Source organism: Nilaparvata lugens, chromosome 5, assembly GCF_014356525.2.
Source record: "Nilaparvata lugens isolate BPH chromosome 5, ASM1435652v1, whole genome shotgun sequence".
Taxonomy (NCBI): Eukaryota; Metazoa; Arthropoda; class Insecta; order Hemiptera; family Delphacidae; genus Nilaparvata; species Nilaparvata lugens.
The window spans coordinates 49,247,962-49,267,376 of record NC_052508.1 but is presented as its reverse complement, the minus strand read 5'-3'; the positions used below and the strand labels follow the sequence as shown (position 1 = coordinate 49,267,376).

At 33.4% G+C, this 19,415-nt stretch overlaps 1 protein-coding gene and 3 non-coding genes across 7 annotated transcripts in view; 2 read left to right on the top strand and 2 right to left on the bottom strand.

Annotated features, from left to right (window-relative positions):
* The window catches only part of LOC111047296 (cyclin-dependent kinase 14), a 331,518-nt gene extending 326,007 nt beyond the window's left edge, over positions 1–5,511 (bottom strand). For all 4 annotated transcript variants that reach the window (XM_039428523.1, XM_039428525.1, XM_039428524.1 and 1 more), the window contains exon 1: positions 5,287–5,511. In XM_039428523.1, the coding sequence (XP_039284457.1) occupies positions 5,287–5,344 (58 nt within the window). In that variant the 5' untranslated portion in view covers positions 5,345–5,511. The remainder of the gene's footprint in view (positions 1–5,286) is intronic.
* Positions 5,512–9,491: 3,980 nt separating this feature from the next.
* Positions 9,492–9,653, top strand: LOC120351718. Its single transcript, XR_005571494.1, has one exon. It is a non-coding gene; the product is annotated as a U1 spliceosomal RNA (small nuclear RNA).
* A 1,882-nt stretch (positions 9,654–11,535) lies between these two features.
* LOC120351736 lies at positions 11,536–11,654 on the bottom strand. Its single transcript, XR_005571510.1, has one exon. It is a non-coding gene; the product is annotated as a 5S ribosomal RNA (ribosomal RNA).
* A 6,807-nt stretch (positions 11,655–18,461) lies between these two features.
* LOC120351724 lies at positions 18,462–18,655 on the top strand. The gene has a single exon (XR_005571499.1). It is a non-coding gene; the product is annotated as a U2 spliceosomal RNA (small nuclear RNA).
* Positions 18,656–19,415: the final 760 nt, after the last annotated feature.

Here is a 19,415-nt window from a genome sequence, read left to right as displayed (position 1 = left end):
AGTTGTACAAAAGCCTGTCAAATTTTAATCGTGATTAAATGTCACGAGAACCAATCAGAGAAGACTTATATTCGAAAAAGTTCCTTTCACTGGTTCTCGTGACATTTAGTAATGGTTCAATTACTATGATTCGTCTAATTTATCACCATCGAAAGGGGTATTTGGATAAGTCGATAATTTAGCCAGATGAAAATCTGGCTTTATAGCAAAGATACATTAAATAATATATACATATAAAAATACTAAGAAACCTAGCTCATCTCGTAATGTGTTTCAAATTCATCAATTTGAGTATGCATAAATGCTTAAAAGTTGCTCCTTCATCAATACTCTGAATTTACTCTCATACATAGTGGTCCTGTGTGTATCTTTTCGCAACTCTCTCCCATGCCTTGTTCCACAATTGTAGAAATGTGCGCGAGTTCTGAATTTATCCTTGTTCTTATCTAAGGAACATACTGCTTCCAGGATATACACGCTTGGAAGAGGGAGAATTTTCATCTCTTTGAAGTACGGTCTGCAGCTTGAACGTATGGATTCTCCAACAATCACTCGTATTGCCCTCTTCTGGATTCGGAATATGGTCACTTGACTCGAGTTCCCCCGAAATATAATCCCCTAGGTCAGAATAGAATGAAACATTGCGAAATACACATCTTTCAGAGTTATTGTGTCCAACTATCATTTCAAGTTTCTAAGTAGGAATATCACGAAATTTTAACAGGGTTTTGTGCAAAGGGATTTATGTCAACAACAATCATTGATTGCTAGGCTACTAAAAACCTGGCTTGGTTCATGTTCGTACATGGAATTCGTTTATATACGGCCGTAGAAGTAACATGTTCCGTGTATTTCGTGATTCCTGAATTTTTATGAGAAAGACAGACCCTAGAAGATTACTTTTGAATTGTTCAATTTCATGATTTCAACATAATTTTCTACTTGTATGACAGTATGTTTCGAACATTGTTAGTTCATCACTCATGAAACCCATTCGTCCAGTAATGTCACACTGATATCATATGGGGAACATAGAGTGCTATCGATCCCCAGGTTACAGTGAAATATCGCCGCAAGCGGTTATAATGAAATTCAAGACTTAATGCAATCGGACGTGGACGTATGACCCAGTAACACGGTGGGGGGAGGGGAGGGGCAAAGGGGCCATGTGCAGTGCATAACTGCAGAACAGAGTCAAGGTTGGAGTTGAGATGGCCGAGAATCGATAAAGCGCACCACACGGCGAGCGAACGCCCTAACCGCTAGTATGCCCAAATTATGCCACGGGTTTGGGCAGGTATGAACTCGAGTATGAGGAGGTCATGTAAGTGATTTCGGGAGTTTTGAGAGGTGATTCCAAGAGTAAATTATTCCAGGGGTATGAGGAGAATGAACAGGTGTATGAGATGATCATTTTAATAATATGAGGAAGTCATTACATGGATATGAGGAGTTCATAACAAAATATATAATTTTATATATTTTAAAATATTATAAATATATTATATTCAATATATTAAATGTATAATATTGTTATGCCACATCTATAGGTTGGCCCAGTCGCTGGCCCAGCCCGCCCCAGCCTGGAAGGTAATTCAACGTAGGTCAAATTCAAATCTTTATTTGTCCCAAAAAACATAATTACAATTACAAAAATGGTTATAAAAGAAAAAAGTAAAATACAATATAGAATGAAAAAAGAAAAATACCATTAAATAGGATTATACATAACTATATTAAAAACGGGAAGTCCCTGCAAGGTTCGAGGAACCTGAGCGCAGAGGCCGAGTGTTCAATGCTTAACAGTAAAAGAACATAATAATGGGTTATTATTAAGAAATAGGGAAGAGAAAAAGTGAGTGAGGAAGGGAAGAGAAAGAGCAGAGTAGGTAAATGAAGGCCAGATTGGCCTTCGTTGGGTCAACATGTAGATGATGCATCAAACATTTGCCAAGTATGAACCCAGGTTTACATGATTTTTTTAAAGGGGATTAGGAGTGTAATGTGATCATAACAGGATTATTATGATGTCAAACATGGACCTAAGGAGAGTTGACATCATACATAGACCAGAAATTAATGACGTTTTGCCATAGAGACAACATATATACTAGCATACATGAAAAATCACTTTCTTTCACTCTATTCATACTCTCTCTATGAAGAGGATCATACCAGGAGTGTAAAAGGAAGCAAGACCAGTCAGTTGATTTAATCACAAAAGTATTATTTCAAACATGTACATAAGGTTGTTAACAAAGCAGAACAGAAGAATGACATTGTCATGATTGGAGCAAAAGGGAGGTATACCAAGATTTTAATAAAATGTCAAGAAACAATGGACACAATCATCAGTATCAGGGAATGATATCAAGAAAATATCACAATGAAATCAAGAGTACAGGGGAATCATTTGAATTAGGTATGCAATCATAACAATAACATGAGATTGATTGATTGATTTTTATTATGAGAGAATCATACCAAGAAAATTAGGGAGTGTGAGAAGAGAACAACAGCATAAGGAAATAATCAAAAGTTTATTCATTTCTATCAACATCATAATGTCATAATGGGGGACATACCAATGATATAAATAGATCATACCAATACCAAGAAAATACCACCAACAAGATTATGAACACAACGTACCAGAACCAGGGTGACGACGACATCATACCACTACCGCGACTATCTCATACCAGCAGTAGAGAGAGATAGATAGATAGAAAGATAAATGCCTTTATTTTTTACACTTGAAGAGAGAGAGAGTGAGAGAGGTATGCAGAGCAGTGCTCACTCCCATCCATCATACAGGCTGCTAGGAAAAAGGGAAGCCAGTAGCACAGGGAAATTGCAACCATACATCATCAAAAAGAATCCGGATGAGCATGTTTCGTGCACCCCTAACCGCCCCCCCCACCACGTCCCCCTTGAATTATGGCCGTCGGGTTCTAGCTGCATAGGGGAAAGTGGTACACTAAGTTCGGGGTACCGGTACGATTGCAACAGCTTCAATATTCCATTTATAAGCATTTTTTATAATATCATTTAGCCTAGAACTAACTATTCATTATACTGTATCATATTTACACATAGAAAATAATAACTTATAATTAAATAATCACATATATTACCTAATGAATTGCATAATAATAATTTGTGATTGTCAATGAATGAAATGGAATAAATAAATGTAATGTGTCAATTGTGGAAGAGGTGTCCACCCCGAAAAACTTTTCAAATTTAGCCTCAAAAGAGTGTTCTCAAACTATTTGAGAGCAAGGAAAATTCAGAAAAAAGTTGAACATGTATTTTTGTCTCAAGAGATACCTGTAAAAACAGTAGCCTACTAGGAGTAAGTATTTTAAGGGATTTAAAAACATAATGATTAAAATTGGGATCGAATTGATCTCTTTTATAAGAACTGAATTTAACAGAAAATGATAAGGTGATGAAAGTGGTTGGGGAACTAGATATTAGAAGGTGTTTGGACATTAAAATCAGATATTGAGGTACTACTGACCCATAAGTTATTTCAAAACATATTCTAATATTAAGAAAAATATACTAACATATATTTGAAACAAGTACAAAAAATATCAAAGATTGCTAAAGTAAAGACTGCTTTCCTTACAGTTTGAAATACTTAATAATGTGATGTAATTTTATGACCTGTGATATATTGTTAAATTTGTGATTGCTTGTATATTTTTGACGATGTCTTGCATTATTGTTATATATATGTCCTGACAATAAACAAATCTTGAAGGATTTCAGTATTTTGTTAAAATTTAGAGCTAGATATCAAATTTGAGTTAGATTACTCCAGCCATTATTAGCCAGCAACTGTTTTTGTTACCTCTATTATTAGTATAGTGAGGTCCACGTTATAATGGCAGTGAAGAAAGATAGCAGAACAACATTGACGAACCTCTGTCTTATTAATAATGCATTCTATAGATGGTAGCTGATTCAGGTTTATTAATGTAATATTAAATGTTCATTCTCGTTTAAAATAATCAAATATATTTTATTAAGGAATAAATTATATTTTTCAATAATATAATGAATTTACATAATTAAGATGAAATATTTAGTTAATTATTAATTCTACATTGTTAAAAGAAGATCTGGCAACAGAGCAAAGCGAGAAAGAGATAGCACTATCTGCTTTGTTGAATGATAGACAAGGATAGCAATACAATAATTCCTAATCAAACACTGCCATTATAACGTGGACCTCACTACAGTAACATAAATAATTAAGTTACTGAGTAGTTGTGGAGGTGATATAGTGTTAGTTATCCATACTGAATAAAAAGTCAGAATATTGTCCAACCACCGATTTAAATTTGAAAAAATCATCATAATAATCAAAATATTGGGTAATGTAATTTGTAGAATAGCTACAGTAAGTAAAATAAATAACAATGTACTGTAAGCCTACTTGCAAAGCAAATATCTTATATAAAAAAGCATTCTAGATATAAATCATCTAATAAATTATCAAATCAAAGACAAAAACAATAAAAAATATTATTAACACCCAGCTTCCCTCGCTATTTTTAAGCTAATAAAATATTTGAAATCGGGCTAATATTTAATCTTTTTTGTGGAAAAATTAAAATACCAACTTGAGTTGTAAAAATGCAAGCATATATGGTTTGAGAACAAAGAATATTTAAGTTTACATTTGGATCTATGCTTAAGTTTAGGCTAATAGTTTTTGTCACAAATTAATATAACTTTCATTGTTTTAACTAACTTAGGGTAGATTTTTTCAACATCTCAAAAATGAGCCATTTATTAAAAAACTGGGCATTGGCTAATAGTTGAATTTAGGCCTGAACTCTGATTAACAGTTTCCAAGTATCAATCTGGTTAAATTTTAGCTCTTGCATTCCATTTTCACTACAGTATAATGACATAAATATGTGAAATAAACTACATTAGACTTGAACCAATCAATGCTGCAGTAACGGTGATCATTCCAGGATATGTAATAATGTACTTTTAATTATATTTATTTATTTATTAGATTCATAAAATTAGTGATTAATCTAGTTGTAAATTGAGAGGTTAACCAATATTTGAAGTAAACAATGAACACTAAAATCACCATTATTTTATGTTGACCTAGCTATTTAAAGTAAGAGTAGTGAATGACCCTAATGTTTTTTAAACTTGCAATTTAAATGACATTGCTTAATTTATGTGGAAACTGTTAAAATTTCTTGGCAAATAGTGCACGTACGAGAAATTGGTACAGCTGCATTGACTTACCATCTTTGAGTTTCGTAGACGAATTGCTCGTTGTCTTGTCCACCTGACAATACATCATGTGACACAATTACACACTTCTACAGTAAATTTATCAACTTTCACCGAATAATTAAATTCATAACTGATAAATAAACACAATTGACACACATAACCCGAAACACTAAACATGCAAAACACAAGCCGTAATCGCGATCGCCATTGCAATTGCACATTGCATTGTTCAGAAAGCGTCGCCAGAGTGCAGCACAGTAGCTGAACAGATGACAGATTAGTTCTCAAAATAAACATCAGATCGCTGCAGCATACAACTTTCATTCATTTAGTGGCGCTATTTATAAAAATATCGCAACTATGATCGACTACAAAATAAATTATTTTGTGTTTTTCTTTAAAATTCCATCAATATTACAATCCAATAAGAAAAGATTATGATTATCTTTACATTCAACCTGTATATCGTCAAGAAACAAAGAATTGAAGAGATCATTGACATCAGCGTAGAGTAGCTTCAATATTGGGAGAAAGGACGAATACGTCTTCCAATACGTCGCCAGTAAAAAATTTCGGGGAAGGATCATGACATTCGCCTAGAAAGCACTTAAACTTTGGGGGGTGTGGGGAGGAATTGGGGACGTAGGCTATTCATCAAAGGGTGGTCCAGGAGCTCTCTTCCAGAAAATTTAAAAAAAAAACTTCAATTTGGTGCGATTCTACGCAATTACCAGTATAAAAATCAATAGGCTACTACCATAGAGAAACAATAGCGTAAGTAGATATCTCATGGTAAAGGGCATTTATGTCGCAGCTTTTACTGATCTCAAGTCGATTATTGTCGATTTTTACTGTTTTGACCGGGTAAGAGTGTAAGAACGGCACAATATGGGAGACTATAGTGTGGTCCATGTTATAATGGCAGTGGATGAAGATAGAAGAATAGCGATGCTGATTCTCTGCATTAATTAATTATATTTCTGCACTGTCAAAAACATAACTGTCATCGTTGTGGACCTAGAAAAGGATAGTACCGCCGGCTTTGTCGAATGATAGACAAGGATAGCAAAACCAAAGTTGATCAAATACTGTCATTATAACGTGGACCTCACTATACCAGCGTCATAAAGCTTCACGGGAAAGAACTACGTGGACTATAGGCTTGAGATAACAGTAAAAGTTGCGACATAAACGCCCTATACCATGGGATATCTACTTATGCTATTGTTTCTCTATGCTACTACTTATTATTTCAATTTCCCTGAAAAATTCCATAGGTCCGTTTTTTTTATTAAATAGCAATATAGCACTAATTTATATACTCTTAATTATCAAGAAATAAATAAAAATATCTTGTACCCTTTTAAAATTCTTTACTCCAATAACATTTTTTAAAAAGGGTACTTGGATTATTTTTTACTAGCAGGTAACCCTTGCTCCACAAGAGTCTAATTAAAATCTTGATAAACTGAAAACTTGATGAAATGAAATATTGAAGAATTGAGAATCGGCCTGCAACCATTCACAGTAAATTAAGAATCTATATGCAAAATTTCAAGTTAATCAGTTCAGTTTAGTTCAGACGTAATGATGCGTCATTCGTGAATTTCCCATCCCCTACATGAATAAGCCGATTTTTTCCTTCATTACAATTTTATAATTGATTTCTTGATACTTGTACAGTACCTAATAGTTGAATGAGCGAAGCGAATTCTATGTTTCAAGTGAATCGGCGTTTGCCTGTTTGTTTGTACCGCAGTTATGGTCCGATTTGGATAAAATTTGGTATACAATTACTTTGAAACAAGGCGCAGAAACGTATGTATAACGATTTTTGATTAGACCTCCGGTTTTAATATAAATTGTGCCGCTCTAAAATGTGCTGAATTGAAGGAATGGTATCATTGGAATGCTATCGATAGAGGACAAGAGTGTTGTTGTCAGCGGTGAACCTTGAAACATCTGAGCCGCTCCAAATCATACTGTATTTATTAATTGAAGAAAACTTCTCACTTGATTGCACCATTTCTTCTTCCTTTTTCAACACGATATTTCCCAGTTTCATAGATGAATAGTTTCTAGACCTACCGAACCGGCCGGAGACATCACAACTTAGTTAGCTCTTGTTTTGTTTTAGTATGAGATCGGAAGCCGACTTGTGAGCATAAACATTCTGCATAGGCATAACAAGCCACCATAACATTGAATCCACTTTTCATGAAAAAAATTATTAGCAACCTCCTGTCATTGTCACCAACATACCCATGTTATTTAGAATCATTTCCGTCTCACTATCGTCTGTGAGACGATTCATGGTCTAAATTGCCTACTGCATATTCCATTTTTCTGTCAGTTGACCGATTTCTTATAATTAAAAAATTATAATTAGAAAATTTGTAATATTGTAAATATGGGGACGATATGAAGGTACCTCCTTGAGAGACATTTATAAGTCCGGTGTCCCTGGAAACAATGTCTTTAGCACTTTCAAAGGAGAAAATAATATATGTCATGGATAAATCTTCACAATATACTGTACTTTCTTAATGGCCCTTCTCATTAGTTTGAAAGTTGTAGGCTATTCATGAGCGAGGTCTACTGTTCGCAGACTACTAATTAATTATTTTTTTAGAAAACATAACAACATGTCAATGTAACTTATTGAGCGCGTGGCCTACTGTTCACAGAACTACTAGTATGACTAACACAGGGGCAGAGATCATTGAATGATCAAAGGGAATCGATGTTTCAAGTCAATCGGCGTTTGTCTGTTTGTTTGTACCGCAGTTACAGTCGTAGTTATGGACCGATTTGGATAAAATTTTATATACAAGTACTTTGAAACAAGGCGCAGAAACGTATGTATTTAAATTTTTTTAATTCATTCCCGTTTCAAGATGGCGGACCTTTATTCAGAAATTTTACCCAAAAATCAACCTAACTTTTCAATACTTTATTGGATCAGATTCAAATTCGGCTCATTCTTCTCAGCGTTTCAAAGCGGAATTATTTCATGTATCACATGTTCATTTTTTGAATTTAATTCCCCCCCCCCTAAGTAACAATCCAAGTTTCAGGTTTCTTATCTTTTCAAGCGTGCTTCTGAGCTCATAAGTGTAGAGGACCTCTATTCTTCAGTGCTCCAAGGTTGTCTGATTTCATAAAACTTATTTCATGTTCAAAATTTAAAAAAATAAATAAATAGAATTCGATAATCCCCCCCCCCGCCAAAAGTCCAAAATTTGAAGTTTCAGATTTTTTATCTCTTCAACCGTGCATTCTAGCTCAGAAGTGTAGGAGTCTTTCATTTTCCAGCATTCCAAGGCGGCCTTATTTCATACATCACAAGTTAAAAATTTGTAACTTTGATAATTACATAATTTTTTCCAAGTCCCAAATTTCAAGTCTCAGATTTTTTATCTCTTCAACCGTGCATCCTAGCTCAAAAATATAAAAGTTTTCAAACATCATCTTATTGAATTCTATTTATCTTCAAAAAATGACTGATGAGCTGGGGGTTTATTCATAACAATTTGTTCTATCCCGATCATATTCATATGATTTGTATATTATATCAACGAATGAATAAATAATAAATAATAAATAATAAATAAAAGTGTAAAGAGCTTCTATTTCTCAGCGTCCTCCACCGATCCTATTGCATATAGTTATCATTATACTCTAAATCCAATTTGTATGTGTGTTTGTGGTGAATAAGCGGGCGTGTGTGAGAGTAGCGAGTTCTACTGTTCTCCGAACTACTAGTGTTAATACGTTACATTTCACCTTAGCATTACACCCAATCTATTTCAATGTCCAATAGATTGATATCAGTAAGTTAAAAGCTGCAATATAAAAACTACTTCCTTCTTCCTATGAGAATCAGTATTGAAAAAAACTCCAGCTCGTTTGAATTTTTGGCGGCATATTGAGATATTGCTGTAGCTACCATCTACCGGCGAACGGTAGAACTTGAAGGATTGAGAAATCAACGATTTTGAAAACGTCATTATTTGCTATCTATTTATTATACACTTGTTTCTCATCAAATCTATGTATCTATTTTTGTGATGAAATGTAGGGGACATTATCTGGCATGCGATATAAATTCTTTTATAGCATCATATTCTGATAATGAAGTATTTTCTCCGTACCTCTCGCCAGAGAAATGTGTGAACTTTTGTAGTGGAGCCAAGGGTGTAGATTAGTAACTCATACTTACCTGGCGTGGGGGTTACCGTGATCAAGAAGGCGGTTCCCCCAGGGCGAGGCCTTGTCATGGCACTGCGACTTGGTTGACCCCTGCGAATGCCCCAAATGTGGGCATCTCGGGCGCATAATTTTTGGTAGTCGGGACTGCGTTCGCGCTGTCCCGGTCCTAATCTAATAACTTATTATTCTCAGCCTTTACATTATCAGTGATAAATTTCAGCTGTGTTGAATATTGTTGAATTGGATTCTCCATATTAGAAAGTTGATTCATTATTATATAAATGATGTTGTAAAATAATAAGATGTGCTGGATCTGCACACAACATAGAACACAGTGCAAATAATATATGATTCCCAAGAGCTGTTACAGTAGGATTCATTCATTTCATTTTATTCATTTACAATGCAAATAATACTAATGTAATAACATTGAAAGATAAAATAATAAGGTAGTCCTTGTGCTAGTTTCCTTCCAAATTTATGGGTGACAAAGTCCAAGATAAGGTTAGAATTTCATGTGTACAATTTTTATAAAATTTTGATCCAAAATAAACATTAAAACTATAAATTTTGAATTTAGAAGTCTTAAATTGATGAATTGATTAGAAATATTCCACTCAATTACCACTTTTAACGAATAATATTGAGTTATTTAAGAAATTTGGAACTATTCAAAAAACACAAACACACTATTCATACTCACTTGGCCGGGGGAATTACAATCAGGGGCCTGTTTCATAAAAGTTACAAGTCCTGTAATACAGGAAAAATCACCATTCCAATATTACATGCTCAATGTAGCCGATAAAATCAGCTGTTCCTGTATTACAGGACTTCTAAGTTTTTATGAAACAGGGTCCAGGAGTAGGATTGTAATTAAAACACTTTATGCTATTTATACTTATAGAATTATATTATTTTTCACTGTTGTTTGGGAATCCAGCTTTATGTTTTAATTTATCTACAGACTGAAAAATGAAGTTTTCAAACATCATCTTATTGAATTTTATTTATCTTCAAAAGATGACTGATGAGCTGGGGGTTTATTCATAACATTTATTTGTACATGAAAATGTATTTATGTTTTAACATTGATTTATACACTATCATAGTTGGGCTTGTAACTTATATTTTATGTTATAAAAATAGTAGTGCATGTCTAGTGTATTTTTAAATACGGTACCTCAATGATCAATATATTGCTGTTAAATACAAAAATCAATCAATCATTTTATTCAGTAAAATGCATTACAAAATTGGTCCCGCTAAACCTAAAAGATTTTATAGCAGGTGCCTACAAAAATAATAAAATTCATAAATAGAATGAATGCCAACTTTAACAATAATCTAAGGAAAATAAATTCATGAAACTAGGAGTTTGGGAATTTAAAAAGGAGTATGAGGTAGTTAATGAACTAAGGATGATTAATAGGTTATAGGGTTAATGGAAAATTAGGAAAAATGGAAAACTCAAAAACTTCAAATCATAAAACTAAATTTGTTTCACAGATACTAAAATTCATTTTACCAGCAAACTAATATTTATATAATAATTAAAATAAAAAAAGCAAAAAATTAATGATTTTTCTCTATCTAGTGTAGACTAAAGTATTGAAGCAGTAGTGTCACAAATGAAATCATTCACAATGATAAGATGGAAAATATCTTCCTTGGAGTAATCTCGGATGATGATAGGAAGCAAATTAAAACAGTTTTGGAATAGTGTATTTCAATGATCTTTTTCCGTACAAATTATTATATCTAGGAATTGAATATACACTGAATGCTCTAAGATTATATTGAGGTATAGGTGCAAATTGTCGGTATGAATAATTATTTCTGCACATTAATGCTAACTATATAGATAGAATTTTTTTGGAGCGTGTGAAAAAATCGTTGAACGGATTGTTTATCATGAATTGTAAAATTTAATCGGTTAAGCATAATAATTTATCAAATTATAATAATTCTAATACAGTACCTAAGTTTGGGTTGACCTGTTTGTTGACTATAATGTAAAATTGTCAAGTATGAATGCAAAAAAAGTGCCAACAGCATGTGGTGTTCCCAAGCGGTCACCCATCCAAGTACTGACCACGCCCGACGTTGCTTAACTTCGGTGATCGGACGAGAACCGGTGTATTCAACGTGGTATGGCCGTTGGCGACAGAAGTCGCTTTTTAAAAGTTAGATAACTTCAACAGGTGCTGCACATGTGATTCCAAATAAAGTTCTCATTTTTGTTTTTCAATGATCTACTATTTTGAGAATTTCAAGCTACATCTTCTTCTTCTTCTCTATACTTATAAAAGGCTAAGCCCCTACAGACTGAAATCACACCACAGCCCAAACTACTGAGCCTAAAAACTTGAGATTTTGCACGATTGTTTATGGTAGCCTGAAAACATCCACTAAGAAAGGATTTTCAGAAATTTGCCCCCCTGAGGGAGCTGGGGCCCCCCCAAAATTTTGTACTTTTTAACCGCTCATTGCACAGCAGTCATGAGGAACTTTTTTGTTCAGCTACGAGAAAAAATTAGATCTATGCAGACAAATTTAGATCAGGAGCACAGGGGGGTCCAGGAGGGGACATTTTTCGAAAATTTTGATGTAAAATCACACTACAGCTCAAACTAATTGTCCTACAGACTTGAAACTTTGCAAAAATATTCTTCAAACATGCTAGAAGCGCACTAAGAACGGATTTTGAGATATTTTGCCTCTAAGGGTTTCAAAGGATGAAAAAGGATCCTATTAAGTAAGGTTATGAACATGGTAAGGTGAGTGCCATATGGAAATGAGATAATATTTATTTATTGACATATGATATTCTAACATATGTTGTAATCATTGGAAATAACAAAATAATATGATAGAAATTCAAAAAAGAACATCTGTTCTATTATTGCTTTCTACCTGATTCCACTCAACCTCAATAATATTGTTCTGATAATTGATAAATATGTTTAATAATATTATTATTATTATTGATATAATAAAAGTATTGTTTTAATAATTAATTATTATCATTGATATAATAATAGTATTGTTTTGGTTATCAATAAATATTTTTATTTTCACAAACTCTGTATAATTTATAATGGTGAATGTGAAACAGCTGCATCAAAGAAATTATCTCAAAAACATATGTTTAGGAGAACCATAGTTTTGAACTTCGTTCTCCTGATGGAATGTATAAGCCTACACGTGGCATTGTATTATTAATTTTTCAGCTAGAACAGTTTTTTGAGACTGCTAAATAAACGTCTACAGTTTCATCAATGCTGTATCGGCAATATGAAAACTCATGCAGTTAATATGTCTTTAAATAAAGGTGTTGATATCTACATGATAATTATTCTCTACCATTTTTATTTAATTAAAATTTCAAAATTATTCAAGCCTTGATAGAATGATTGACTCACTATTACAGTCAGTCGAAAATTTTAATATTGAAATGAGGGTATTTTGGCAAGCTGAACAAAAAAGTAAGGTCCTATGCACCTTTTTGATATTATTTCTTCAAATGAAAAATGAGTTTTGTTGGTTGTCAAAACTCCCCCTGGAAGAGAACTATTCATTTTATCCTATCTTTTAGTAAAATAACAATGATTTCTGCATTGAATAACATCTATCTTGTCAACAAGAATCGAGCTCTTTGTGAATTCAGATGTGACCTACACTTTAGATTTATATAGATCTATTAATTCATGGAAATTGAAGTACTTTTTTCAGTTAGTTGATGAAATTGATTAACAATAAATAAAATAAGTAGTATTAAGTATCCACGTTGGTTTAACAATGATATCATAAAAAATCTCAAATTAAAAATAAGTTAGCCCGTTTGAGAAAGTTTTCAAATCATTACAAGGAAAGGTTTCGAGAAGTTCGAACTAAACTGAAGTTTCAAATAACAGTTGCATATCACAGCTACATAACAGGTGTACAAAACAGTGCTAAAACTAACATTAAAAGTTTTTGGAACTACGTGAAGGATAGAAGAGCAAATAGAACCGTACCTGGGGAATATGAAATTGACAATGTGAAGATTCCTGCTAGAGAAGTATCTCAAGCATTTGCTGATCATTTTGCGTCTGTTTATGATAATGATGCTCACTTTGTTCTCGACGACATAGTAGGTCCCAATAACAATTTCAAAATAAACGGTGTCTCGGACTCTTTTAATATAAGAATCATTACTGAGGGAGAAGTAGCTGAATCTATTAAAAACCTAAAACCTAAAAGATCTTGTGGTCCAGATAACATACCCCCCTATATAATAAAGGGCTGTGGGGAAATTTTGATTAGGCCTCTACACTATTTATTCAACCTGTCCATCCGTAAAAACAAGTTTCCTAGAAGGTGGAAGGAGGCAAGAGTCACTCCGATTCCTAAGGGTGGAAAATTAAATGATTTGAAAAATTTCAGGCCAATATCCAACTTGAATGCAACTGCAAAAGTATTCGAGTATGTACTGTTTGAGCATATTTTCAATAATTTTAAAAACATTATAACGGTTAGTCAGCATGGTTTCCTTAAAAAACGATCAACTGTCAGTAATCTTCTCCTATTTACTAATTACATTTCAAGTCACCTTGATAAAGGCATACGTGTTGATGCAATTTACCTCGATTATTCCAGAGCTTTTGATAAGGTAGACCACAAAATCCTTCTGCAGAAAATGTTTGCCTTTGGTTTCACATCCGAAATGGTTGCCTTCTTTCACTCATACCTCAGTCAGCGTTTATTCTTTGTGTATTTCAATAATATTAGATCAAAATGTTTCACGAGTGGTTCAGGTGTGCCCCAGGGGAGTAATCTTGGGCCTCTTCTGTTCCTTTTACTTATTAATGACATTCCAGAGTGTATTAAAAACAGTAATTGTCTCATTTATGCAGATGATGTTAAAATTTATCGAACTATACAGAATGATCAGGACTCTCAGATGTTACAGGAGGATTTGGGCAGGTTGAATGATTGGAGTGAAAAAAACAATCTGGCATTAAATGTGAAGAAATGTAAATTTATTGTCTTCACTAGACAGCAACAGATTTTTGCTGACTACAAATTATTAGATGAACATCTTGAAAGAGTTTATGTGATTAAGGATTTGGGTGTCTACATAGACTCCACTCTCACCTTCAGAGATCACATTAATTACATCCTTAATATTTCAAATAAGATGCTAGGATTTATCATAAGAAATGTCAGACACTTCACAGACATTGATTTAATCAAGATGCTGTATCTGGCCCTGGTGAGAAGTAGACTTGAGTATTGTGCAGTTGTTTGGAGTCCTTATCAAGAGATATATATTAGTAGTATCGAACGCATACAAAATAAATTCCTCAGATTCATGTATTACAAGAAGTATGGACATTCATGCCCGTATGACTTTTCTATGAGGTGTCTGAGAGTCAGTTTTCAAATTATGTCGTTGAAGAGCAGGCGTGATTTCGTATCATTAATTGTTTTATTTAAAATATTGAATAATCATTTAGACATTCCGAATATTATTGAACTCTTTAGTATCTTTGTTCCGTTAAATAGACCTAGATTAAATATGTTTTTTGCTTTGGATAGAATATACACTGTACATCATGCAAATTGCTTCTTACAAAAAAACTGTTAGATTGTACAATTCTTTGAATACGATTCTAGATGTATTCGCTGATAATTTGCGCAATTTTAGTGAACAATGTTATCAAGCTCTTAAATTATAAATGTTTAATCAATTTTCAGACCATAAAAATTTAAAATTCAAATTCTTCTTCTATAATAGGCTTGCTACCTATTCTCTTTTTTCGATTTGCCTTTTTTTTCTTTAGTCTTTTTTCTATTTTCTATTGTGTCTTGTGTTATTTCCTATTTATAATCTTTCTTCCAAACTATTTTTATTGCTATTTTTAGTTTTTTTTCTTTCTTACTAATTTAGTTTCAGTTTGTGTAAACAATTGATTTTCAATGAGGCTTGTTTTGGCATAAAGCTGTAAGCCTCTATATGTTGTTGTAATTTTTCTATTCATGTAAATAAATAAATGTTCGCATGTTTTCTTTTTTGTGATGGATAGCCAAAATATTGTGGAGAAAGCTGCACGGCGAATTGTAATCGAGGGCTCTGATTGGCTGAAAAGTTCAGCGTTCGGAGTGAGGTGAGGCGAGCAGTTAGAACAGAGGCAAGCGGCACGGCGAATGGTTCGGAGTGCGGTACGGCGAATTATTAACAGCTGATTTTTAACATTATGAAACATATGCTCATGTTCGTTGAAAGGCAAGATGCTCGGAGGAATGCACGGTTTGCTGCGCGGTTCGAGGTTCAGTTCGGCATGTGTGGACGCACCTTTAGTTGTTACAGGACATTTATACAGATCACAGGCCAAAGCTTCATAATAATCTATTTTCTTCTTCTTCTTCTTCTTCTTCTTCTTCTTCTTCTTCTTCTTCTTCTTTTTCTACCTAAAAGGTAGAGGCTATCTAAAAGGCTAAGCCCCGACAAACTGAAATCACACCACAGCCCAAACTACTAAGCCTAAAAACTTGATATTTCGCACAATTGTTTATTGTAGCCTCAAAACATCCACTACAAAAAGATTTTCAGAAATCTGCCCCCCCTGAGGGAGCTGGGACCCCCAAAATTTTCACTTTTTAACCGTTCATTGCACAGCAAAGTCATGAGGAACTTTTTCGTTCAGGTATGAAAAAAATCAGATCTATGCAGAAAAATTCCAATCAGAAGCACAGGGGGGTTCAGGAGAGGGCACTTTTCGAAAATTTTGATGTAAAATCACACTACAGCTCAAACTAATTGGCCTACAGGCTAAAAACTTTGCACAAATATTCTTCAAACATGCTAGACGCGCACTAAGAACGGATTTTGAGATATTTTGCCTATAAGGGTTTCAAAGGATGAAATAGGATCCTATTAAGTAAGCTTATGGTAAGGTGAACTCCATATGGAACTGAGATAATTGACACATGATATTCTAACACATGTTGTAATCATTGGAAAGCTTAAAACAATTTCATCAATTAGCTGATCGAATTGATTTTGCGTTGATTGAGAGCGCGAGCTTACCACGTGTTTTACGTGGTAAACGTTCTACAGATTTATAGAATTCCTGGTGATTGAGCCTGTCTTTTTCAGCGTTGTCTATTAATAATAAAGCTTAATTTACAACTAGCTTACCCAGCGAACTTCGTACCGCCAATGTATCTCATGTTACACTCGACTTTATTTGGTGAATCATTAAATTTATCTGACAATCAACATGTTCATTTACATCTCAATACGGACTTCCTATGTGCTTAGTCATGCAGCATTCATTATTCCGAAAACATATTATTCTTCTCAATCAATTGGTAGTAATATCTATCAGTAAAGTTTTCAATTAAAAAAAAATGTTATATCAGTGTTTCAAAGAAAAATATTCAAGGTTTTCATAGCTGTAGATTGTCGATATATGGTCCAGGAAATATGCGATGTACGATGAATCACACAGAATTCCATATTCTTTCCATTTTAGGATGAATATAAGCTAAGCTAAATTCAAAAAATTGTGAATTATTCTTTCATTCTTCAGTAATTAATGAATGCAATATGAATACTATACATATATACTATACAATATATACTCTCTTTCATTAGGTGATAATTTTTTTAAACATTTTCCAGTTTCTCAATGATAGGGGAGTGATAATTTTTTGTATAGGTCTTCTAAGGAATCATTATCAACAGCTGGTACCAATCAACTACACTTCAACTCTAAACTACCGTTTTAATACCAGTACACAATAATTTATCACAGGGTGATATGTTTATTACAGCTGGTAACCTTAGATGCTAAATCATATTATCACAATATGATCTTGAATCATGATCATCTTTTCGTTCTTCAGTAGCCGCTCGGCCGAAAATTTCGAAAACATAATGTCTGTAGAATGGATTAATAAATAATAATTATTAGCCCCCCCCTATTAAAATTTCTGTTCAGAAACCAACCCACAACATATTCCCAAGTTTCATGCTGTTATGTCAAGTGGTTTTCAAGTCTACAGGGAACAAACAAACATACAAACAAACACACGTAAACAGACATTCATTTTTTATAAATAGATTTCCATTCGGCTCAAACAAAAGCCTCTCTAAATGGAGGTAGAATGATAAGGATTCAGTTTTTTGTTTTAACATTTTTTAAAATCACTTTCAAAAAGTCATGTAGTACCTACTATTGTGTTTGAGACACTTCTGGCGCTATCATAGTTTCACCACTATTCTGTTCCACAGTCCTATCTCTTGCATATCTACTATATCTACTATATCGTTAATTATATAAAGTAAAGAGCTGGCTTATGCACATACGGGATAGGAAAATTATGTTTGACGCATCATCACGTCTGAACTACTGGACTAATTAACTTGAAATTTTGCTTATAGATTCTTAAATAACCAAGGATGGTTATAGGCCTATTCTCAATTCTTCAAAATTTCATTACATCAAGTTTTCATTTTGTCAAGTTTTAAAATAGATCCTTGCGAAGCACGGGTTCTTGCTAGTATTATTATATAAGGTCCCATTTGTAATTTATTGACTGACTGAGATAACAATCATTATGAATTTTGTAGGTTAGAGGACAAGATCAATAATAGTAGAATGAACTGTTCAGCTCCTGAGACTATACTAGCACATCCTAGCAGGCATTTTTAGAACTAGCACAACAGTTGCTTGCATTTCAGTTAAAAAATTCTAGTGTCATATATTATTCTGATTATCTATTGTAATATTGCAATTATGCACGATCTAATCAATGAAGTTGATGATTTTCCAATTTTTGAAAGGTATGTAAGTATTCCCACACTAATATAACAATATTCCATCCTGGAATGGTTGATCAAAGTTGAGGAATTTTGTAAACTCTCGCCAGAGTTTTGTGTGAAGCTTGATATAGTAGCTCATGATTCCCAAATGTCCGTTATCGCTTCTCGGCCTGTTGGCTAAGATCAAAATGTTGTATCTGTTCTTATCAGCTTAATATCTGATACGCCGCACATTGTGTGGCCAGTATATTAAACTGATTTTAGGAAATAGATGGAGTGATAGGGGGGTTTGCACCACCTCCATCACGGGTCGACCTGGCATTGCAGTACAGTCGGGACCACTCATCCGCAATGGGATTTTTTATTTTGTGATTATGATCTGGTGCATTATATTACTAATTTATACCCTTGGCTCCACTACAAAAGTTCACACATTTCTCTGGCGAGAGGTACGGAGAAAATACTTCATTATCAGAATATGATGATATAAAAGAATTTATATCGCATGCCAGATAATGTCCCCTACATTTCATCACAAAAATAGATACATAGAATTTGATGAGAAACAAGTGTATAATAAATAGATAGCAAATAATGACGTTTTCAAAATCGTTGATTTCTCAATCCTTCAAGTTCTACCGTTCGCCGGTAGATGGTAGCTACAACAATATCTCAATATGCCGCCAAAAAATCAAACGAGCTGGAGTTTTTTTTTAATACTGATTCTCATAGGAAGTAGTTTTTATATTGCACCTTTTAACTTACTGATATCAATCTATTGGACATTGAAATAGATTGGGTGTAATGCTAAGGTGAAATGTAACTTATTAATACTATAAGGTACTCTACAATTACAAGTATCAAGAAATCTATGATACAATTATTATAATAAAGGAAAGAATCGGCTTGTACATGTAGGGAATAGGAAATTCAAAAATCATCACGCATCATCACGTTTGAACTACTGAAATTATTAACTTGAAATTTTGCATAAATATATTCTTAATTTAAATAGGAGAAAAATAAAAATTCTCAGTACTCAGTACTCTTTGAATTATTTAATCACAACATGTTTCAACATTGATGTTATTTTCAAGTGATATGGAGTAAA